Source organism: Taurulus bubalis (assembly GCF_910589615.1).
Source record: "Taurulus bubalis genome assembly, chromosome: 4".
NCBI classification, from domain to species: Eukaryota; Metazoa; Chordata; class Actinopteri; order Perciformes; family Cottidae; genus Taurulus; species Taurulus bubalis.
The window spans coordinates 20,393,580-20,418,926 of NC_136592.1; the positions used below are offsets into that span (position 1 = coordinate 20,393,580).

The following is a 25,347-nucleotide window of genomic DNA, read 5'->3' on the forward strand; positions in this document are numbered from 1 at the left end:
CTCTTTGACAAACGCCCCTCGGCACTGCCTTCAGGCACTGCAATTTCCAATCAAACATGAGCATGCGTAGGCTGCTGGACTATTTATAGTTGGCCTGCAAATAGGCACAAGAGCACATCACAATTTCCAAAACTGATCTATGGACCATTTTATGAAACAAGCTAAAAGCCATTTAGTAAAAGTTCTGTATAGAAACAAAAAAATACTTTTGAAGAAACATCCACAATAAGTCCATTTGACACAAGGTCATTATGGGGTTGGTTCCCTGAATTGAAGGAAAGGATTTAAAAGAACAGGGAAAGGTTTTTTTCAATATTTTGTTTCCAATGGATTACGTGCAATCAGAGAAGAGCAGTTGTGTGATTAGTAGCTGGCTGCCTTTCTCCCTAAACTTTAAGCTGTGTGTACAGACTATAGCAAAGCATCATATGAGGATGTCAATCAGGAGAATGATGCCTTCACTCTTAAGTCCATTGATATGAGCAGTGCATTCTCTCTGCCATCCAGTCTCACAAGGTTTACTTTCCAAACATAAAAGTGTGGAGTTTCATTGACATCTGTATTGGCATCTTTTCTTCCCCATTTGTTCTTTGGAATGTTCTAATTTTTTTTAAAGATAAAAGCATTTTTCTATCATACAATGTAAGATGGTGAAGCCTACTGAGCTCTCTGGAATGCATTGTCCAGCAAGTGACAATTGCTTCCGACCCCCAGAGGAAAAGCAGTAGCAATAGAACTGCCTTATATAGGCAGATCCCACTGACTGCCAACGAGCTATGGGTTGTTATCTTTACACAAGCATGCACACACAAACACACTCACGCACGTGTATTCTCACACACACTAATCCGCGATTTAATAATTTTTTTCTTTTTCCCTTGATGAGTTGATTCGGTTCAATATTATTCATACAAATGTTTGAATGGAAAAGTGTACCCTGTTAAAATGGTTGGTCTCATCAAACAATTAAAAATTAAAGAGAAAAGTTTATCAACCTGTAAGATGGAGAACTAAATGTTATCAGAATGACCTTTATACATGTTTTATTTTCACCTGGAATTTATTTTTTGCATGGCAAACAAACTGTAAATCCTTAAAATCTTCTTTGAACAGATTGCAACTGATGCTACTACTCTGTGAATTACAGTTTATTGGAGAGTGTTCTTCCTAAATCAAGTTCAAATATATCAATCTGAATTTTCCAATTACCACATACACACTTTATATTACGCACACCTTTGAGCCTTCTGTCTATTTCATTGTGTTGCTCCATTCATCATGTTCCTCTATATCCCACACTTTCCATTTTTTCTTGCCAGGTAGGTGACTTAATTTAACGACCAAGATTAACTGAAGAATTTAATTTCAAAATAAAGGAACATTTTAAGAGAAATCATGACAGATTTAACAATGAGAAAGGGACGTTAACCCCCCAAAATGGACATATAGACTTCATCAGTCATAGTTATTTTAGAATAGATTACACACACACACACACACACACACACACACACACACACACACACACACACACACACACACACACACAAACACACACACACTGCAGTGATAGACATACAGTGTGACTGGCTGCCAGTCCTCTGTGTAGGGGCTGGAAAACACACACATGGTCTGAATACTCTGGACGGGGTGTGTACACAGAGATCAAAGCCCAGCAGGGTGTGGAAACACTGCAGGGTACGGGAGACTATGTCATGTGACTCTGTTTGACAGTGAAACCCTGAAGCATGTTACCCAACTGCTGATGGCTGGAGAGGGATTTCCTAATGTTGAATCATATCACAATAAAGGAAAATTGTGGAATTATGTTATTTGCCAAAATCTTGTTAAAAAAAAATGGAAAGGAACAATTCTTTAGTTACTTTGATAGACATCCAAATGTTGCTTTTCAATTAAGTTTTTTTTTCCTACCTATTTTGGCCAAATTATTACATATATTATTTTACAATTGATCTTCAAATCTGAATTCTGTTGGCGTTTTGGGGGCAATATTTAGACATTGCATGCCCATTGCCTTGTGCTTTTCTTCTCAAAATCATGTTGTGGCTTAAGTCTGTCAGATTTATAGTTGGGGCTACAGATGATGCTCACTGAGATCACTACCTCTGGCTTCATTGATACCACTATCTGTCTTTTGCAAATATAATTGTGCAGTGTCAGAAATACAAAGAGGTCACTGCGGGCCAAATGTAAATTGTTATAATCAGTCATTAGAGGCAGAGTGGTAATGGAGGAGGTCTAGAGGACTGTTGTTGGATGCCAGAGGAGTTGGGGATTGAACAAAAGGTATGAAGCAAATTGGACCACTGTCAGCTGTTTCACTGTGGCATATATTTACCAGCTCCATAGAACTCCAATAAATAGTGACCTTTCAGCATGTGGTCATGAACCTTTCCCTCACATGACTTCTTCTTGTCCCTCGTGCTTTCTCTGGTTATAATGTCATTAGTAAGACTAAAAGAGAAAAACACATTTTGGGGTGTAAACTGGCCCTCGTAGAACACCTGCATTCACCACCAAATCATTCTGTGCTCTTCTCTTACGCAGTCAGCCAAAATGAATGTCAGTGTCGTTTAATGTTTCTGTGCAATTTAACAGTTGCAACGTTTTTGCTATGAACAGGTGCCGTGTGTGACTTCTCAGCAGGTAAAGTTTAGCCCGACAACAGGTACATGTGATGACTGACGGGGCTCTAAAAGCCTCTATTATTTGCCGGCACTGACGCATGAAATCTTAACATGGGCACGTCCACTGATGATTTATGAGGCGACATTGTATGAGGTAATGAATCCCGCTCCTGTCTAAAATACAGACTACCAGCCAGTGTTGAGTGTTTCCTCTTGTTTGGTTCTGTTGGGTAATCAAGTGGCATTCCTAATCTTTAGTAGTGTGAGTTGATTAAAAACATTTCTTATGAATTATGCTCTGAATTAATGTTAAAAAAGCCCATGGCTTATGGGCCCATTGTGGTCAGTGGTTTGTAAAAAAAATAAAAAAAATAAAGTTAGTGTCTTCTATTCTTTGAACTAGTGAATTTGTTATTGGAGAAAATGGGAACTAACTGTTTGATGGTGCTACCCCTGGAGCAAATAAACTCCTGAAATAAATCACTACTATTTAAGAAACATGAAACGCCAGCTGCATGGGAACATGCTGTCCTAATCCAACTGGGATATTAAAGCACCCAGCTCCAAGATGGTGTGAGTGGCGAGGTGTCGACACACAGACGGGGAGAGGGGCGCACCAGTGGACCAACTCGGATGGAGGCCATTATAAATGGGATTTAATCAGATTAATCTTTTTGGGGCTAGGGCCAACTTAAAATGTTTAGCGGATCACAAATGCAAAACAAAATGAATCTGTTATAATTGATTGATCAGTTTATCCAGACCTGTATGGGTCTGGCGTGAGAGTTTACTGGCATGGTGGCCCGGTGCCAGATGTACCCCTCAAACACCCTCCACCACGCATGCACAGTATGACAGCAGATTGTTTTGATGTTTGAGAGGTCTCTGTGGAAACTGAGCTTGGCTTTGTACGGACGCCTGGCCCGCTGTTGAGGCTGTGACATCATCTTCTGGTTATTCACACCAGTGTCAGCTCCAAGGAAGCCGAAACAGAAGAAGACTTTGCCTCCAGTGACAGCTGTGCCCCCCCCCTACACACACACACACACACACACACACACACACACACACACACACACACACACACACACACACACACACACACACACACACACACAGTGACTGCTCACACTGCCCTCAGCCAATCACATGCTCAGACCGTAAACATACAGCATGTTGCCTATATTGACTAATGGGCTAAAGTTAATGTTGCTGCACACAGATTAGACAGGGGCCGATGGCCATTATGATGAATGGGATAAATGTAGCCTTTTTCCGTTTTGTGTAAGGTCACACTCTCTCACACGATTTATAACAAGATAATATCAATTATGCCAAATATAATCGGTTTGACAGGCATGCAATATAAATGTTTTGATCCTTTTCTGCACACAATATGAACATAGCCGCTGCTCAGTGTGGACCACAGCTGCTGAGGGTTAAATGTACTACATCTTCCAACGCCATATGTATTCAAAATTATTTGTCAAAAATATTCTTGACCAAATATTAAACATGACCAATTCAACCAATATATGACCTTCAGTAGTATTGCGACAAAGTAATTTCCCAGCAGGTGGATTTACAGTGTCCTCTTGTGGAAATAGTGAGAGCTTCAAAGTACAACCAGTGCACAAGCTGTCATTAGAGCTGCGCCTCGCCTGGAATCCAGACGAGAGCAGGCGGCCGCAGCAGGAGGCGTTGACAATAAACTGCAATCAAATCGGACAGTTGTCAGCTGCCTTCAAAGTATACACAGGAAGTCACGGAAAAAAGTACTTCCTGTTAGTTCCGAACTTTTGTTTACTTGTAGTTTACAGATCATGTTTGGATTTATTATATGTGTTTATAAATATAAATATATTCATGTAGAAATGACTGTGTAGCTGCATCCTTTGGTATTTTTATGTCTGCCTGTGAAATACATTACTACTGGTTTAGATATGTGTTATGAAAATACGATTTTATATTATCAACCACACAAGATGTGTTTTTAGATTAACCATTGAGACGAATAGTCAATAATCGAGGGTTAAGTATTACAACTACACATAAAATAAGGATTTTCTACAACACGTGGTGTTTGCTGTCAGATCTAAGAGCCAATCAGCTCTCTGATGTGGCGAGAGCCAGGCGTTTCCCATCATGCACTGGGCCAAGCAGTCGTTTGAGAGCAACTGCGGCGACTGACTCTGAATCGACAGCCGGCTTGGTCTCGTGAGAGTATCGTTGACCACGTGTGCATGACGTCAGAGCAAGTCGGGACCAAGTCGGACACAAATCTAACCGGCATGCATTGCACGCCGATCGCCGCCGATCGATTCTGCGCAGAACGGGCTCATCTCGAACAAGCCTAATGAGTTTGTCCATTTGCTGCTCAAAGATACAACATATTTTTGTCTGTTGATGTATCACTCTTATGCAGGATAAACTACTGAAAATGGACATTAATCCCTAAACATTGACAGCATTTAGCTAACAAAATTGAAAACATCACCTCACTTGTGAATATTTGGAACATATTTTGTATGAACTATAATTGAATATTAACAACTGAATAGATTGTAGTAGAGTAAGAAAAAATAAACTGTAGCCTTCCAACAAGATGAAACCATCAATCTTTATACATTTTAACGTAATCTCTATGCAAGAAACATTATACAAGTATAACACTCACTATTAAACACTGATATAAATACAATATAAAAACAGTAATCAAAATATAAAATAGGAACGATGTAGGCATAATAGAGTACCTGCACATATACAACCTCTATTACTATGCATTCATATATGCAACCTTACTTTCTTCTATCTTTCTTCATCAGCATGTCAACAACAGATGGAGCCTTGCGCTTTACACCTATAGGCGGAAAAGTGAAAGTATTAATGAAGCAGTATGTTCTGTAAACATCAGATGAGATAAACTTCTCAGAAAAATGTACTTTTCTTGCACTACCTTGTTTTTTGCGGGGTGGACCAGCAGGGTCTGCCGATTTCTTGGCATAAGCAAACTTCATCCTCTGGATGTTTTTCTTGCTGATCACTTCATGCTGTGCGATGGGATGTGGGTAGTCTTTACCCACAATGCATCCTGCTGCCTGCTGGACACTGCGTGGAGCTTTCCAAGGCTCATAGATGTACTGGGCCGGGAATTTCTTAAGAAGAGGAAGGTACTTTCTATAAAGTAGAGTGGAGGCAAAATTATTACCATTACTTGTTGGTCCTATTATGATACATACATATATTGCATGTATATACAATATGTGTATAATTTGTTAGGTGTATGATCTTACTTGATGTAGTCTCCATTTTTGTCTGTTTTCTTGCCAAATGCGACAGGAGAGTAGACCCTGAAGAACTGGTGGAAGAAGGCACTTGCCGAGAGCCACTGCCAGTTTCCAGCATTCAGAGCCCAGTCCCCATCCAATAAAAGATCCTCAAACACCTTCAGGGGAAGTTAGCAAAGTGAGTACTCCACAGATTTAGCATTGCACACCTCAAACCCTTGGTTGAAAAAGGATCAAAAACGATTCAGCAGAATACGGTTGAATTATGTTGTTTTCATTCTTTTCAAAACCTGGCACCTACATTTCCCACAATGCAACTTGAGTGCCGACAGTTTGAGGCTTTTTACACGACCCCCCCCACCCCCACACACACACACACACACACACACACACACACACACACACACACACATGCTGTAGTATCACCGAAGACCTAAAAAACGACTTTAATGTGAGAAATAATAAAATGGCTGCAAAAAAGAAAAACTTTTGATAATATTTAAATCCTGTAAATGGGATCCACATAACTCAATTCACTTTTAGGATTTTAAGTGAATGTTACTTTACTTTTTAGTGTGTTGCAGTGCCAGGTTTTTATTTATTTATATATATATATATATATATATATATATATATATATATATATATATATATATATATATATATATATATATATATATATATATATATATATGACCTAAATATACTTATTTAGGGTTATTCTGGTTGTCTTTTGCCATTTCATCATGACTTATAAATAGGTATTTTTTATTTTGCAGCTTCCTCCCACACACTGTAAACTGTGCATGGAAACGAGCGCTGTTGGCCTGGATTGGTTATGTGGTTTGTACTCAATCTACAGAAGCACTAGATGCAATTTAATTTTACACACCTTCTGCCCTTCTTCCCAGCTGATCCACAGGTCTCCCCTTGTGAGAAAACAAGCGACAGCATGCCGGGCCAGGTGGTGGATCCAGCCCTCCTGCCTCAGCTGAGTCATGATGGCATCAATGAAGGGGAAGCCAGTCCGAGCCTTGAAGGATAATCAGCACATTCAGGGTGACAGGAAATATTTATGATCGAAGAAAAATAGCAATGCTGAATTACCGTGAGAATTATGTAGTTCAGTTATTTGCATTCCTCTCCATTTCAAAATTTTAAAGGATTCAGTACCTCTCTCCATGCAGCCAGATATTCAGGGTTTGTGTCCCAATCCACCTGGGTACATACAGGGTTGCCCTCCATCTTGTTAAAATTGGGGATACCCACACTAGCTGTGTAGAAGAACTCTCTCCACAGTAGCTGGCCATGCAAGGAAACTGGAGGATCCGAGTGCTTCTTCTGCAAATGCCACACAAACACAGCAGTCAGACTAAGTCCAAAGTTAGACCCATACATAAATAGTTAAACCTATAAACACATTTCCTGCTGTGTCTATGAAGCTTAAAGCAACAGCATACCTGTTTTTTGTAATTAAATGTATTTAACAATGAGGAAAGTTAAGCTACAATTCTATTACAGCCCATCAGTTGTGCAGCCTTATTCCTGGTGTAGCATCCTGCACTGCATGGTGACACTCACCCCCTGATAGACGTCCGTCAGCCTCCACCAGAAGGTGCGCGCAGACAGGCAGCCAAACGTGACGTATGGACTGAGGACAGTAGTGCTGGGGCTCAGAGAGTTTGGAGAAGTCTGTGGCTTCTCAAAGCCGCACACCCATCCCTGAAGAAAAGACATGATGTAAATCATACGGAGCATTTCCATCAAAGATGAGATGTGTACATTTTCTGTTCCTGGGTATTTCTTTTTCTGTTTAACAAATACATTGATATCATATACTTAGTAATTATATACAATCCAATATGTATTAACTCTTCCAGCTCAATTCTCTTTTGAAGAGCTTCCACAATTTCAGTGACTTCCAGTTCGATTTTATCTGTCCGGACCTTCAAAACCGTTTCTTGATGAAGAGTCTGTGGAAGATCCACGATATCTCGAACAAGAGCTTTCTGCTTGCATTAATCCTTCGTCAGCTTCTTCATAAGCATCTGGCTTTCAGCTAAAAGCTTCTCTGTGATTGTTTAGGCCTCCTCCAGTCTTTGGAGAAGTACCTCACTGATTTTGACTGCCTCCAGTTTGCTCCTCACTTCCTCTGCCTTCAGTTTCATCTTTTTCTGGAGCCGTCCGTCAAACTCTTTACAAACAGCCTCCTCGATCTCAAAGTCAGGTTTTCAATATCCATCTGGTTCCTCAAGTCCTGATCTTTGAAGAGCATTTGCTGCAGCTCCAGGATCTCATGATCAAGTGTGTGCTTTTCAGATTTGGGCTTGACTCTCAGCTGAACGCTTCTCTCACATCCTTTCCATGTCGTCCAGTTTTTTAGGTAAAGAGTCCACAGCCTCCAGTCCGTCTCCACCTGGATCCTGAGTCTTTTTCTGCCTAGAGCTGCTGGTTGAGATCTTCCAGCTCCTGTTTTTCCTCATTTTGTTGAGGCTTGTGGTTTTACAGCAGTGACATTGTCGTGCTTTAAATCTGTAAAATGTGAAGGACTAGTATTTAAAAAAGATGTCAGATGAACCTTATAGTTCCACGGTTGTGAATCAACTGTAAGATATAAAACTGAGAATAGATCATAATCATGTATGTAGAAAGAGAGCAAAGGCAGGTCTAAACACTGAAATCACACCGTCTCACCTTATTGTGATTTTCCTCTGAGAAGACGTATGCCATTAATTCATTACCATGTCAAAAGTGAGTTGAAGAGATGAAGAATACACAAGTGTGAAATACCGTTCTTTTCATATGTTCATCTAATCTCCTCAGAGACTCCTGTTCTCCTCCAGGGAACTGCTCCTCTCCGAGAGCTGCAGTGTCCTGGCCGAGCTCTTCCAGTGTGGGGATCTCGTATTTCTGCTCATGGTTTTCTGAACAAGGCGTCATCACATCTGTGACGGAAGAAAAAGGGCATATTTTAAATCAGTCACTTCTTAGCATTTACTTTCATAGGCTAGCTTTTAATTAACGTTTAAACTAATTGTTTTTAGTTTGTATTTCCATGGAATCCATGATCCAGAAGTTACCTTTCATATCGTCCATCGTTGGAGCAGGAATGGGTCTCTTAGGAGGACCAAGAGTCTTCACTATCGCCTGCAAACGATTATAAGTAAGCGGAGCCTTCCCATTGTTTTCTTCAATTATCCTGAGACATGAAAGACAATTAAAACAACATATGATGCAACCCCAAAATCTAATATTTCACAAGTAACAATTGCATAGAATTTAAGTAAGGTAAGGAAACAACACCCCAATATGTGAATGGTTTGTTCAGCATTAGTAAATAATACCTGTCTATATCATAGAGAGTGTGCGAGATTTTGTAGATGACTTCGACCTCGTGTTCTTTGGCCAATGTGCTCACTGCTTTGTCCCGGCTCAGACTGTAGGGCTCTGTGTCGTACTCATAGGTCAACTTTGTTACTTTCCACTCGTCGAACAGCTCGGGGAACACTTCCTCTGGCTTCCCCCTCACAACAAACAGCCTGGAGGTGCCAAACACACCACACTATCAGAATATGATCATAATAATCATATGCGTTTCAAACTTTGTTAATATTCAATATTTCTCAATGTCGTCCTTCTGTCTACCTGGAGTTGAGTTTCCTGAGGCTGCAGTCCAAGTCTTTGAGGGCTCCGACCAGGAACCTCCAGCGGTTGATCCCCACACAGGTGTTGTTGTGGAGGTGAGGGTCCAGGATGAACACCGGGTACAGCTTCTTACAGTCCCTCAGAGCAGCCATCAGTGCTGGGTTGTCATGCAGCCTGAGGCCCTTGCGGAACCAGTGAACACATGTATGAGCCATGCCTCTGAACCTGTGAACACATCCACAATGAGCCCTAGAGGAGGCATACGGGAATGACTCCACACAGACCCACAACAACGAACCTACAATATGACAACATCATGTCGCAGCGCAAAGGAGTTACAAGAGAACCCCCAAAACGATGCACAGTTGCGAAGCGAAACTTTACCTCAACACAGTTACGCTTGGCCGATGCAGTTCTTTGCTGAGGTATTTAGTTTGGTAATCAGCATGTTGACTTGCGTTACAAAACGGGAAGCTCTGCTACGTCTGCAGCAGAATCAGCCAACCAGAAAGGAGGTGTGTGTCACGTGCAGCCCCTGCAGTGTGTCCGTGTGTACACCAGATGTCCCTACTGCGCAAACAATACAAGCTATGCTGCAAGTTTACATAGTTAAACAAATATATCATAAAAGGTGCTTTTGGGAAGATTCTTGAAAGGAATGGTGCAGGATACGTGCCCTTCACGTTGACTTCCGGTGAGAGAAACTACAAGTAGCAGCAGCAGCTCTCTCAATCCGCTATATAGACAAATCGAGGTTTTGTCCCATTCAACACACGAAGTTTCTTGCACTGAAAATCCGCCAGCTCATCGTAGCTCGCCGTGATCGTATAGTGGTTAGTACTCTGCGTTGTGGCCGCAGCAACCCCGGTTCGAATCCGGGTCACGGCATTGCGATACAATGTCACGGCAGATGGGCTGTATTTTTGTCATTGTAGTTTATGTTAGGGGCACGACTACTTTAAACAACTGCCTTATTTTTTCGCATGGAAATCCATTTTACGTTAAGGTTTCCTCTGGTCAAATAAGTAGACCTACATCTACTTATGTAACGTTTGGCTACGAGGTACTTTGAGTAAATGAAAACCATTTAGGCAATCTCCTAGTTTAATGTTAATATATAATAATACAAAACGTTCCTATACGGGTTGTGGACATCCTCCTCCTTCTTAAGATACACAATTTGGGCCTATAAACAACAACAACATTTAGATAGCTGAAAATTGTATCGTTACAAAAGTGTACATTGTGAAGATAACGCTACGCGATTCTCACCATACAATGATGACACAAACATACCCAACAGCGCAACATTAAACATATACAGCAGTAAAGCAATATGCACATTAATGCCGAAGTAATACCAATCCAAAAACACAATAAGAGCAAAGCAAATCAGGACTTTCATGATAGCCCATTTCCGCCAGTAAAATAAAAACATTATGAGATAAAAAAAAGTCATAATTATGAGATAGAAAGTCGAAATTATGAGATGTTAAGTGCGCATGCGCTCCAGTTGGGCTAGCTCTTTTTAGTATTTTTTTTTGTTAACCAGAAAACAGGACCTGAATACTTCTTCCACCACTCAGTGGTCGACAATTGTGTTTTTCCTAATTGTCCACACTTCGTTGTCTTTACCATCAAGCGCCACCAGAGGGAGACACCGTCAAAGAAACCAGAAACTACACTGTGCACAGTTTAGCTCAAACTGTGGCTGTTCAAGGTTGCCTGCTCGTGACAGCAACTGCTCTCAGAAAAAGATCTGAGAAATTTAACAATAACCTTTGAGCATCATTTGAATCCCCATTGGTTTCAATAGAGCTCAATCAATGCATTCTGCTAAGTGGTATACGCACGTGAATGTGAAGGAGAATGCTACCTTTATTTGCTTGTTTATTTACTTATTTGTGTATTTATTCTTTATTTAGTACTACATTTAGTAAAGTATATATGTTGGTGCCCAGATTTTACTTTTATATCAAAATTAATCTGTTTACATGAGACATGAGAATAATAGTCAACAGTAATATCATCAGACAGAAACAATGATTATCGTTGCTTTACATGACTGCATATCACACCGTAGTCGTGACGACTTCATGAGAAAAGACAGGTAATCAACCTGTGGAGCCAACAATGTTAAATGTGTTGCTGCCTTCATGATATGTCGGAAATATCGCCATTAAACAAAGAGGGCGAGTCAATGACTGGTAAAATGAGGAAACTGGTTCGTGCTTGGCTATTAAAATGTTTCGTTGAAGTCATTAGAATTTGAAGGGCATTCATGTATCTAAAATGTAATTTTGATGTGTTGTTTTTAGCCTATTTGCTTTTAGTTTTAAATTGTTTAAAAAAGCACAGTATGTGCCTCGTGATCAAATGTTGAATTTCAATCTATCAATTCATTAAGCGCCTGTCCTGTCCATTTTTCACTTGTGAAACTGAAGGCCCCTCCACCTCCCAACTGTGTTATTATTCCCCACCATGTGGCTGAAGTCACGATGAACACCAGCCTATCGGAATTCCGTCTCCGGTCGTCACTTATTCTGTGAAGGCAGCGCCTCGGTCGCGGCTGCCTTTGGCTGACGGACTCGCCACTCACCGGCCTCGGCCCGCCCAGCAGCATTACCGCGGCATGGCAACGGCGAGGAGACGGCAAGGAGAAGGAGAGGTGAGGGGGGACAGACCGTCTTACCGGACCAGAGAGAGAGAGAGAGAGAGAGAGAGAGAAAGAGAGAGAGAGGGAGAGAGAGAGGGAGAGAAAGAGAGAGAGAGAGAGAGAGAGAGAGAAAGAGAGAGAGAGAGGGAGAGAGTGCAGCAGCAGCAGCACTAGTCCCACTCCTCACCGTGTTAGTACCTCGGCCAGTCAGCTCTCTCTCTCTCTCTCTCTCTCTCTCTCTCTCTCTCTCTCTCTCTCTCACACACACACACACACACACGCGCGCGCGCGCGGATAAAACGATGCACCACCGCCGCCGCTGCGCACCGCACCGTCAACGCCGCTGACCAGGTGCTGGACTTAACAACGTCTTTAACGTGTCAGAAGATACAACTTGTCGCTTATGTATGTGCTGCGCGCCCTTCTCCCTGGTCCCGTACACAGACGACCGAGAAGATGCTGAGCCGACTGATGAGCAGCAGCATCAGGAGTCTGGACCGGGAATGCAACTGCACTGTGAGGCTGCTGGACGACTCGGAGTACACCTGCACCATTCAGGTCAGTGGGGACCAACATGTCCTGTTTGTCAGATCACCTTGTTGTGGAGGACGTGCCGTTCACACGTAACGGGCAGTGATCAGGTAAAACGACTTTCCCCCAGCACATCTCTCCCTCTCTCTCAACCCGCTGCAAAGGACGTGTCATCTCAAGAGATTCAAGATATTTGTATTGTCATATGCACAGATAACAGACAGTTACTCTGTACAATGAAAAGCTTATTTTGCTTAACTCCCATTTTTTGCTTAACTCCCATGCAATGTCACACACAATATATTTGAATGCTACGTGCTTATGTCCAACACGTCTGTCATCAATGGCCTGCAGATGCTGCTTTCGTCAGAATCCATATAGACTACCTGTGTAGTCATCATGATGTGCATTGCGTCAAGGGTTATTAATTAGCACGATGTTGACAGATGACAAAATGAAACAAACATACATCTCTGTTGAAGCTGTCATTTGCTTTATGCGTGCATGCATTGGTATGAAACAAATCTGATTAATCTGATCTTGAACGATTATAATGCAGAGGATTTCTTTATCATTTGGCTATGTGATACAGGCAGAGGTTTTTGTCCCATAACAAAGATTTTATATTCTGATTAGTCCAAATAGAGGGTGGGCACATCTTAATTTGCCTCAACAAAGCAGGTACCATACCCTGAGTTGTCAATTTGCCCTTCAGACTGACCCTGTGTTTGACCACGGAGTGTCACTTTGCTATGACCTTTGGACCCCAATAGCCTTTGCTTAGATTCAATTCATGACATGTTTTGTCTCCTAAAACCTATACCGATAAAGTAAACTCATGGAAAGCAGCATTTTATGAAGATGGGGGAGCTGATCACAGCTGACATTGGGTGAAGGCAGGGTTCAGGTCGCCAGTTTATTACAGGGTACATTCACACCTACGGGCAAGTTAGAGCCTCCAATTAACCTAAGCTGCATGTCTTTGGACTGTGGGAGGAAGCCGGAGAACCCAGAGGGAACCCACACTGTAACGGTGAGAATGTGCAAACTCCACACAGAACCCAGGCCCCTCTTGAGCTAACAGTGCTCGCCACTACACCACTTCAGTTCTACTTAACTTATTCTCACTTTGTATTTTTTGTTTCAGTTCATCATTGCTTTTTATTCATTGTTGATACCGTGGCAGAGAAGCATTGATTCTAGTCTCCGGTGACTGAGGCTTGCTGTCAAATAGAAGGAACTAAGGTGGTTGCTTAGTGTTTATTGTTCCTTTGGGCAGGTTTGTTAATAGGTCTGCATATTCTTCAGTAATATAGATTACCTAAATCTGCACAATGGATTAGTCAGTCAGGCCCTCACTCAGTGTGTCCCTTGCAGATTTGTGTGATGCATTTCTCTTTATTTCTTGTAATTCTTGAATTGTCTCAAAAATCAATTGTATTGACATGAATGAAGGCGAGACATGACTCGAGTCAGTAAACACACTCAGTGTTTATAAGCGACAGAGCGGCGGAGTAAGCGCAAGTGATTAATGTCCATTACTTCCCTTTTAAATCAAGTGTGTGTGTGTGTGTGTGTGTGTGTGTGTGTGTGTGTGTGTGTGTGTGTGTGTGTGTGTGTGTGTGTGCATCCCTGCAATGTCTTTAGTGCAGCTGCATCATTCAGAAGTCTGTGTGCGTCCTCTAACCTGGTTATTGGAGTTGCTGGAACTGCGTTTGAAGGTTGTTGCTCAAAGGGCTTCCATTGCTGCTGAATTGGAGATGACAACAAACAAAGACCATCAGAGCACCTGTTTGTTTATAGGATCTGATGGCAAAGGCAAAGCAAGCCTTTCAAAGTCTAACAACTTAAAGTGGCAATCCTCGGGGGACAGATGAAATGGTGATTTTACGTCAGTCTCGGGGTCCCTGCTTGTGCTCGTCCTGTCCATAACTAAATAAAGGCCCTGAGGTTAACTTTGTATTCATTCCATTTGAGTGAAAATAAATGCTTTGCTGTTGATGCAACATTCCAACTTACCTTTCAGTTTTAATGTTAATGTTTTAAAAGCAAAATACTATGTCACGTTTTACCTTCTGACTGCAGCGGAAGACAGTGTGTCTGGAATTTTTTTGTATGTGTTTACCAAAGTACAGCCTGCACTTATTCCCTCTTCACTTTTGTTCATGAGTCATGATTCTCTGTGAAATGTCTGGCTGTCAAAATATGCTGACCCCACCCTTTTAGAAACTGAAAGCACACAGCAGGGACCACATGCTTAATTTCTAGTGGAGCTTCTATTGAGAGAGCTCCCTATTGGCATATTTCATTATTTCCACCATGATAAATAATGAAATATGTCATTATGTCACACTATGGGGCTCTTGATGAAACACAGCGGGTCAAAATGAAAACATAAATAGGATCATCGGCTTAATCAATTGTCTATTTTTTACAAAAACGTCACCATTTATTTGCTAGCATTAGAATATGTGAACACAGCATTTAGGGAGTTATATTAATTATGGTCTAAACAAAGTGTCTGGAAAGCTAAATAATCCCTGGTGAACCCCTCATGTTGTTCATCTGCATTAAGGACATCTCAGTGACCTTCGTGTCACATGGCAACATTGTTGACTGGCTGAGAATGGGAGCGGATGGCTGCTGTCCTTTCCTACGCACCTTGGAGATGTGGCCCAGAACGAAGGCCCCTCGTGGGGCTCAACAATAGTCACACTATTTAGCTCAATTAGCCTACACCTCGAGCTGCTGCTGTCATACTGAAATCCCATCATAGTGAAATGATGGTCGATATGACCTTCATAAATGGGGAAAGAAATATTACTGCGAAGACGGCAAGGAGTGAAAAAGGAAGGGTGTGAAGAGAAGAGAAGGATAGACTCCCTTTGCCCGTCAGTTAGCCAGGCTTACCTGCCAGCCTCATCCGATTCCACTACCACCACCCATTCATCTGCCCCCTACTCCTAGAGAGAATATTGTTGCTGATTACATCATTACCGTGGAAGCATGGGAAGACTTGTCTTTATTGATTTCTTCTGTTATTTCAAAACCATTCCTTCCACCAGGGTATTCACAGGCTCCTCACAGTCAAAATACACTCTCTAAAAGCCTCAATACAGGATTAATTGGTTGGGAAAAATGTGGAAAGTGCTGAGAAGGGTGCTCAAAGGCACCATAGAAGCTTTGGGAAGCCCAAGACAGGGACTTGGAGGCAGTACGGAAACACATCATCAGGAGTGGTACTATGTTTAGTTACGAGATGATGTTGGTGATACACATCAGCAAAATGTCCACCAAGACTAGAAGCAATTTTTTGAGCCACGATTTTAAAGATACCAGCGGCAGTGCAGTGGAAGGTGCTGCGGCATGTAGCACACTGGCCATTTTCTCAAAGTAAAAGTGTGTGATCTTCCAACTGCATGTTCCTTCATTACGATGAACAAACGGCAACCCCTACACACACCTTCCTGGTATTATTAATGATTATCAGTGTATAGTCCGGGGGGTTTACCACATTTGTGTCCTATCGCTTTAAGTTACTGTCTATGTTGTTTGTTTTGTCCTGGACACTATTTACTGTGTCTCTTGTTTAGATGAAGCCATAGCCCCATTCAATATATGGTGACTGCAATTAAAGAAACACAGGGATTATTTTGACATATATTTTTTTCCCGGCAGTTATATCCTGAACGGCTTTGAATTATTATGGATTGTAATTGAGCAGCTACGGTGTACCAGTGTTAATCAGCAGTAGCTCATTAGATAACACAGAAGAGTAGAATATACACTTTAATGCCCCACATTCCACACAGTTACATTGCATGAGTTTATTATAGGAACATACAAAGCTATGTGATTCAAATCCATTGCATGAACTATGAGATGTATATCACACACTTAATCTCACGTTTTATTGAGTAAACATAATGAGGTTAACCATCAGGGTAAAGATTGGAGACAGATAATGTGGGACATTTGCCCTAAAATAATATTCCTACCGTGAACCAAAAGATGTGCATCAAAGATCGAAATCAAGATGAATGATGGAAAATCATTGATCCAGAGAGACGTACCGTATCACTGTGAGTGAGTGGTTCAGTCACGTGACCTGGCACCAAGTCAGATCCCGTAAAGTCCACTAATGAAATTAGGGCCGTTCTTTTGAAGCCAAATGCAGAACTTGGAAGGAGTTCCTCTCGTTTTGCGTTGCGAATGCATTATTGAAATAGGTTGTCTCTTAAGTGGTCTCTGTGCACTCATATTGTTTTCTTTAGCATGCACTGCTAAAATTGAAAGAGATGTTGTAATTCTTCTGCTAATGTTGCCTTCCGTTTACTGAAATAATGTTAATGGCGAGCATTTTACCCTGAAAGACTATAGGTTTTGTCTTAAAAAATGGTCAAAACCAGTTTTCAGCCAAATACTAATGCAGATGCCTTTTATTTTGCTGGAGTATTTAGATCTACATAACAAAGTGTTTTGTTCTTTCGTTTGGCTGATAGGTATTGGAGTGGTCCCAATACACTGCACTACTGCAATCCTTGATATAATACAAAGCACTTCACCTTCATGTCTGAGACAATTTTGGATGCTGAAATGGTTTCGATACGACATTGAGGATGTTGATGTTTGTATCATTTTATTATACCTACCTGTGATTGACACAGCTGTTTCAGAGTGATGAGACCAGTGATGTCATTGACTGAGAGCATGTTTATTAATCACCACACCCTCAATCTATATTCCCCTTTTTCCAATTTGCCTTGCTGCTCATACATGAATTAAATTAGCAGGTACGGTTGGAGACGCCCACACAGTTTATGTGCCAAAAATCTTTAATATTACATTCATATTGGCACTTGTACTTAAATAATAATGTTTCGTTTAGCCTGTTAGCATGTTAACATTTGCTAATTAGCTCAAAATCTACAGAACAGCTGTGGCGGATGGGGATTAGTTTTGCAGATATTTGTTCATAAACCAAAGTATGCACAAATATAAAATAGGATGATTGTGCTACGTGACAAGTCACCAAAGTGAGTAATTCATCCTGAGGACATTAATGTCTGTGTCAAATTGTATGGCAATTCATCAAAGTTGTCCAGACATTACACTCAAAACCAAAAATGTCAACCTCTAGTGGCTCCAGGAGAAGATTTAGGGGATTACCAAAGTCATTAGGGTTGGTCCTCTGGGAATCACGAATATCCGTGTAAAATGTCACAGCAATCCAACGGGGCAGTGGTTGCTGAGATACTTGAGTCTGGACCATAGTGTTGGACCGACAGACCAAAATAGCCACCCATAACGCCATGCCTATAGCTAATAAAAATACAAAATATATGCCGTTTTACTCTTGTCAAATGTGAGGATGTGCTCACATTTTCAGTTTTATATCTTTGAATATGAGATACTTTGGGCTTTTTAACTGGTGGTCAGACAAAGTAAATCATTTCAAGTCATAACTTTGGGCTCTGGTAACGTCTGATGGGCATTTGTCAATATTTATGTCATTTTATTGACTACAGTAAATGTGTAATCTGTAAAAAATAAAATAAGCAATAGGGTACTCAATATAACAATGTTGGGAACCTAACTGTCAAGCTTTTGAAACTTTATGCAGTCATTGGACAACCAACCAACCTGTGATTTGGGTGTTTGAATCTTGGATACGCTGGGACATGCTTGTCTGCAGTCATGGATTGCACACACTTCACTCAGAAACTGCTGTTAAATTATCTTTGATCAGGGCTCTCGGTCTCAGCTCCTGTGGATCTGCTCAGCAGCTGATAACAGAAATCTGCTTGGATTGGGAAGCTCCCAGATGTTGGCTAAAGGAGCAACAGGGGAAATATTAAAAAGGGGTTCTGTTTGTATTTTTAGGCATCTAAATACTTCGTTTATTATTGAGTCTGTTGATAGCCTCGCTCTCACACTGCAGCTAAAAAAGCTTAAACTCTGAACAGTGGTGTTAAAAGCGTGCTTGCATATCCAGTCAGCTTTTATTCATGAAGGTTTATCATAAAGTATTCAGCATATAGTTATTGGATAGACAAATCTGACATCCAGACATTCAGCCTGTGGCTCACAAGCATGGGATTGGAGAGATTTTAGCAAATAATAATCCACAGACTGGGAATGCTGGTACATTTTTTCAAACCTGGTTTAATACGATACCAAAGTAGGATATGCTTTAGCTCCTGCTTATCCTCTTCGCTGCCAGCTACATGCCGCCCTGCTGAAACCTGAGAGAGACATGTCTTCCTGATGTGAAGGTGCCCGGCTAAATAACCCGTTAATTCATAATGTGAAGAAACGTTGAGCTAAACCCGCAAGGTTTTGCTCTCAGATTAGGACGTGCGACTGTTGGCCATAATGCTGCGTTCACACCAAACGTGGCGCAAATTATTCGCGCGACCAGATTACATGCAAAGTCAATGCACAGACGCGATTGGTTGCGGAAAAGCTTTTTTTTCCGCAAAAAACGAAACGCGGTAAACTGAAACGTTTCAGTTTACTCGTGCGAGTGAAACGAGGTTTGGTGTGAACGCAGCATTATTTCTCCGATGCCCCCCATAATTGATTACATACAATATCGATACTTGGCTTCCATGTATCGATACAATATCGCCACGCAAGCTATCGCGATACTGTGCTGTATCGATTCCACCCTCCCACCCCTAGTAACTCTACGACTGCGTTGATGTTCAGGCTCCGCTCACAACACTGCCTGATTGTTTTACTACATACTGTGCAGATTAATCGGTATGAGATTTGAACCAATTGATTAAATCCAAACCCAAATGATGATTCAATCATGATTTCCATGAAATACTACTACTACTAATATTAATAATAATGTACTACTATGCAAAAGCAAAGTATCCTTATAGACGATACACCTCAACCATATAGCTTATTGTATGTTTCATATATAAAAGATACATTTTGGATGGATTATCACTATCTGAATGACATGTTCTTTTATCTTTATTTAACAAGCTGATTTACCGATAATAATGTTTAGGGCGATTTATTCTCAGAGCTCTTGTGCCTCCATGTTCTATCGAAGGCTTTCACTCTGAAATCATGGCAGCAGAGACGTCTGAAATTGTCTATTTAAGGGTGAGCTCGCTGGGTTGTTGGCTTTTTAAATGTGTGTGACATGAGTGAATATTTAATGGTGGTAGTCTCTGATGCACATGAGGTGTTTGATGAGGTCAGCCTATGTGATTATGGGATGCAGTAGCAGGAGTATGAGAACCCGCCAGTATGTGTAGAGCGTTTGGTTGCTCCACAGTGATGTCACTGTGTTGACTGTATAACAGCATCTGAAGGAGGCACAGTTAGTAGTGAAGCAAAGCTTTTTCTGCATACTCTCTTTCTCTCTTTTTCTTTCTCTCTCTCATTCAATGTCTTTTTTATGCTTCCTCTCATTTTTCTGTGCTTTTTCACCCTGGCTGGACACTAAATTCCACAAAATCCCTACTTTGTTCCTTTTCCCTTTCATTTCACCTCTTCTTCCCTCTGTCTTTGTCTCTCTCCTCTCTCAGTCAGTACCACTGCCGCTGAACAGATTAATGAGGTTGCCCTGACTGATCCTGATACTGTTTAATGACACAGCAAAGACATGCTATACATATTACAGCAATAAGGATGCTGGAGGCCTTTCGCTGAAGCCTGTAGGCATCACAACCATTGTTATCCACGTAAAAGGCTTACGTATACTTAGTCATTATTTACATATACAGTGGGTCCTTGCTTGTTAGCCATGCTAGCGGCAGGTCTCCAAAGATGACAGTGTTGGTCAGTCCACCACTTTGAAGATCCCTCAACTTTCATCTAGTGCCGTCATCAGGTCAAAATTTCTCTCCGAGCCCCCATGTTATTCTTTTCTTCTTCCTACTTTCCATGATAATATAATTGCACAAAGTAATGCTGCCTTTTGCTCTTTTGGCAACAATTAGGATGCATATTAAGCATTTGTACTTATACTAATAGAAATCTGTTAGTTATACATGCACGTATATGTTACAGTCTGTGTGGCCCTAGTAATGCCTTTCTCTTCTTTGTGCAGAACAACCACATTTTTCTCTCAAACCAAAGTTTCAGGAAATAAATGGAAGCCAACAAGTAATGTACAATACGCATTCTTTGCCTCTTTTTTGCACTGATGAATTACATCTCTCAGGGAGGCTGATTGTCTTTCCAGTCGCCTTTGATTCTTTTAGAAATAAAAATGAAACTATTTGTCTCGACGAGTCTGTCTACAGCCTACTGACACGTCAGGGGGCTCGAGTCCAAACAAACTCATGAGGAAATGAAGAAGTGACTGCAGAAGAGTAGATCAACAGTACATTGAGTCACACTGAGCTGCATCAGGTTAATTCAAATGGTAACAATCAGTCTTGTAAAAGTCCCCAATATGGAGGGTTTTCATTTTGTAGCTGAAACATTATTAAGTAATTTCCCTGTCATATTTGGGATGCATAAAGATATTCTGGTTTAATATGGGGAACTGAGCAGCAGCCAGACTGTAACCAGTCAAACTGCATCACCCCACTGCATGCAGAGAGCAGTTACATCTCGGAGATTATTTAGTACGACTACCAGGGGACTGGGGAGATGGTCTGGAAACGGTCTGGAAATGGATGTTGCCATGTTTATAATTCTTTCTATGTCTGTTTTTCTAACATCTTTTCACACATCTGTCAATTAGTAAATCCTGTCACTCCATCCACAACATTAAGCCCAGCTGCAGTAAGGTGTTTGAGGTACACCACGTCTTCAGAGCGCCTCAGAGAGGCTCTTCAGATTAGCAGAATGAATGTAGATTAGCCTCTCAACACTGGTTGACGTCAGACTGGCAGAGAACTCTTTCTTCCCTCAGCACAGGTTTTCCAGCAGGGAAATCTTTAAGGCTTTACAGAAATAAGAAAGCGGTTTCTTGTTCTCACTGAACTCTTTGCCACTGCTCCTCTTCCTCTTCTTTTATGTCAAACTTGAAAGGAGAGACCGGGCTTATTTTGGGGAGGCAGAAAGCCTGCTGTGGAGTTGAGGACGTCACCGGAGAGGAGGAGTTCAGGCATAGTGGTGATTCTGTGCAGACTGATGTCGGTTTCACTGAACTTGGAAATCATTCTGGCGTGATTTCGTTTGCCCAGACATGGGCCTCATGTGTTATTCATAGTTCAATTCCTTCTGGTTGCAGCAGTTGATATTAGACATTAGACACAGGTATACGTTAATGATGTTTTCAGAGAATTGCTCTTAATTGTTAGAGTGTGTATGTCTTCTCCTTACCGGTGGTATTTGTGTGTCAGTGATTTAAAAGAAAAAAGAGGGTTCGCTTGCATATCTGATTTGTGTGCAGTCATGCATAAATAAAGGATGGCACAATCGTTTTCTGTGTCCACTGGGGTGGGTGTGGTGTGCTTTGTAAAGAAAAGGCAAAAAGCTTTAATTACACTCGGATGCTGACGTCCTGTTGGGCTGCCTGCTGGCTCGGCACATTACAGACAACAGTATCCTCGGAGTGTGTGTGTGTGTGTGTGTGTGTGTGTGTGTGTGTGTGTGTGTGTGTGTGTGTGCCTGCAGGTGCTTTGGGAAGGCAGGTTTTACATTGGACAAGAGAAAATTGAGATATTACACCATAAAGACGAGTGTCATGACTCCTGGACTCTCGCGATAGTAACACACTGTGTCTGCTGATTACTCTGCAGCATAGTGACAGAGAGCAAATGCATGAACGCGTAGAGATGAGATGATGCAATACAACATTGATTTTAAATATGTAAATTCTATCACACAAATATCACTTTTATGAATCTTAGAAGGATATGAGAGTCTGCAATGCTGGGATTATTTGGTGTTTGCTATTTGAGCAGTTTGCACATGCCTGGGGATGTGCAGTGGTGTCTGACACAGCTACACTAATGTCTTTGCTGTTTGTTAGGCTCACCATGTACTAATGTAAGAGTGCTTTCGTCTGTACGGTCCGTCCAGGCCGTGTGTTGTGGTCTGCGGTGGGTGGGTGTTTACGTTGTAGTCGTCTTGTTTGTTGTCTCCTGGGAGTGGGCTCTCTGCTGTTTGCGCTCTAATGTGTGGATGAAGCTGCGCTCTTCCTGTTAGATCCACAGAAGCAAAGCCATGTGCAAAACTATTATTTGGCTAAGTAGTTCAATACAGCTGGTGTGAAAGCCGTGTTCATTGCTCAAACACTCTGCACTGATAGTGAAATGGTTAAGAGCTTCAAGGTAAGACATACAAAGGGTTTTAATCATCTGAGTGTGATTGTTCAAATCACACAAACTGCACTTGGAAACTCTTCATTTGAGCTTGATTCATTTGATTTTCGTTTGAAAACATTTGAATTTGATAACGATACTTGTTCTTTGATAGTATTTTTTAAATACCCCAAATGTTACGAATAAATATGAATACGAAACCCCCACAGTTTATGATATGAAATTGGTTACAGTAAAACAAACAGTCAGAATTGATGAAACCCTCCTTCCCTGCACAAACATCATTGCACTTTGTACCAGTCCGCAAGTCCAGAAGAGCTCTCTCACACACACACACACACACACACACACATACACACACACACACACACACACACACACACACACACACACACACACACACACACACACACACACACACACACACACACACACTATTCCCCATCAATGATAAGGGAAAAGGCCCATAGTTCTGTTTTTACTTTTATATCACAGTTGGAGGCCATATTCACTTTCCATATTTTATTTGTCTCTTCACATTATGATAAAAGCCTTTTCCTAGCGAAACACCTGAAGGCTTTTATTGTGAAGCAGCCACAGCAAGCTCTTAAGTCACAGATGTTAAATAAGTCATCATTTGGTTGAAGCTTGTTGGGCCACATAATACGTTTTAGATCTTTTTCACCAGATCAAAGGGTCAGCAACAGCCAAATCTTGCTGTAGACCAAAGTGCAGACAGAGTCGTTCCTATACTGTAAAGTCCTTTCACTGGAAAAACACATATCCTAATTTCATTGTTTTCTCCGACACAAAATTAAAATGTACGTCTCCTGCTGTGTGAACCAGACTCTAGTCTGACAACAACCTTTTAATTTCATCTCATCTGCCAGGGCACGTTAGCATTTTTGTGGTAGCTGAAGCACTGTGAATGTCAGTGCTGTAGTCTTTTAATGAAAACAATATAGGACATAAAACAAACCTCTACAGTTCAGACATCTGGAATCAAATTTAATTCAAGAGTTTGACCTGGAAAGAGCAAAACTGGGGCTGCAGTTTGCACTGATATAAATTTAGTCTAGGCTTATCAATTTTTCACAGGGCTTCGGAGGAGACGCTGTTGATTTGCCGGCTTTTGTTAAATCTTGCAGGTTAGTGCCATGTGTTTTATGAAGGAGCAACTTAATTTAGCAAGTGCACTAGATATTTCTGCAGTTTGAAATACTTGTATATTATTTTATTCTTGTTTAAATGTAGATTTCTAGGATTACATTACGTGGCTTTGGTAGTATATTTGCTGTTGCATTTACCCCATCTTGATGTGATAGTCTCAACTTCGTTGTGATGTAATATTCTGTATATGCTGTTTCAAGACTTTTAAAGCATCAAGCCTCTGTATATATCTTCAGAAATATAATGAAAGCAATCAAACTTCTGGCACTGGCATGTGGCACAGTCTGCTCTGCAGTTGATGTGCATCTGTGCAATGCCAAATATGAATTATGTTTACAGTATATTAGGAATATAGTGTGAAAGGAATAGTTTGTCAGTTTGGCAAACACACTCTGTTGCCTTCTTGTTGAGATTTGTTGAGAAGATTGATATCACTTTGAGACAAACAAGTATCTAACCAAGGCAAGAACACCAATTTGCATATTCTTAAAATAAGTCAATGTCTCTATGCCAGTCTAATGAAATTGTATTATGAAAGATGGTTCAGAATAATATATTGGATCTTACAATCATAGTTGGAGAGATGAATGAATGAATGAATATATACTTTATTAATCCCCAAGGGGAAATTTTGTGTCGCGTAGCAGCCATTTACACAGAAAATAAGATAAGATATAAAAACAACATGGATGAAAGATATATAAGATATATGCAAAAATAATACTTAAAGAATAAAGATAAAAATAACAACAACAATAAAATAGCTGGATGAAAGAAAGAATAACAGAGTATTAATTTAGGAATTAAATTAAATTAACTTAAACTTAAACAGTAGAAGTGCAAGAGTGCAAGTATGTATGTGCATATTAAGTGTGTGAGGTGTAAATGAAAATAAATAAAAATAACAACAACAACAACAACAAACAATAGGAGAGTGCAAAAATGCAAATAATGTATGTAATATGATATGTTAAGTGTAGATAACTATAAACATGTACAGTGTTTAATCCACAGAGGATCCGGCAAGCGGTGACTTGTTAGGTAATGTTGTAGCAGATATGAACTAAACAAAGAATAAATCCATTCATATGCTCTCATCCTTTATTTTCCTTGTCCATTGATTTTTGGGACTCCTACCAGCAACTAAAAGAATGCATGGA

At 40.9% G+C, this 25,347-nt stretch overlaps 2 protein-coding genes across 3 annotated transcripts in view; one reads left to right on the forward strand and one right to left on the reverse strand.

Moving 5' to 3' along the window:
• Positions 1 to 5,249: 5,249 nt before the first annotated feature.
• Positions 5,250 to 10,024, reverse strand: cry5 (cryptochrome circadian regulator 5). The gene is made up of 11 exons (XM_079217464.1): positions 9,968 to 10,024; positions 9,584 to 9,808; positions 9,283 to 9,477; positions 9,019 to 9,137; positions 8,729 to 8,883; positions 7,520 to 7,660; positions 7,112 to 7,279; positions 6,831 to 6,971; positions 5,945 to 6,096; positions 5,608 to 5,828; positions 5,250 to 5,511 (listed from the first exon to the last, which is right to left on the reverse strand). Exons 2-11 carry the CDS (start codon positions 9,796 to 9,798, stop codon positions 5,450 to 5,452), a joined length of 1,569 nt encoding a protein of 522 aa, XP_079073590.1. The 5' UTR covers positions 9,799 to 9,808; positions 9,968 to 10,024; the 3' UTR covers positions 5,250 to 5,449.
• Positions 10,025 to 12,695: 2,671 nt separating this feature from the next.
• LOC306735847 (FERM domain-containing protein 5-like) overlaps positions 12,696 to 25,347 on the forward strand; it is a gene marked incomplete at both ends in the record, with an annotated part of 65,572 nt that continues 52,920 nt past the window's right edge. For both annotated transcript variants that reach the window (XM_079217407.1, XM_079217408.1), the window contains one exon: positions 12,696 to 12,797. In XM_079217407.1, the coding sequence (XP_079073533.1) occupies positions 12,696 to 12,797 (102 nt within the window). The remainder of the gene's footprint in view (positions 12,798 to 25,347) is intronic.

Bases quoted from the DNA above. Each gene is read 5' to 3' on its own strand.
- cry5 (XM_079217464.1), bottom strand. From the start codon at position 9,798: ATGGCTCATACATGTGTTCACTGGTTCCGCAAGGGCCTCAGGCTGCAT. The intron at 9,138-9,282 runs GTATTATTTACT...TTCATGTCTCAG, and splicing joins ACTCTCTATGATATAGACAG to GATAATTGAAGAAAACAATG. The intron at 7,661-8,728 runs GTATTTCACACT...TCTTTTCTTCAG, and splicing joins ATGAACATATGAAAAGAACG to GGATGGGTGTGCGGCTTTGA.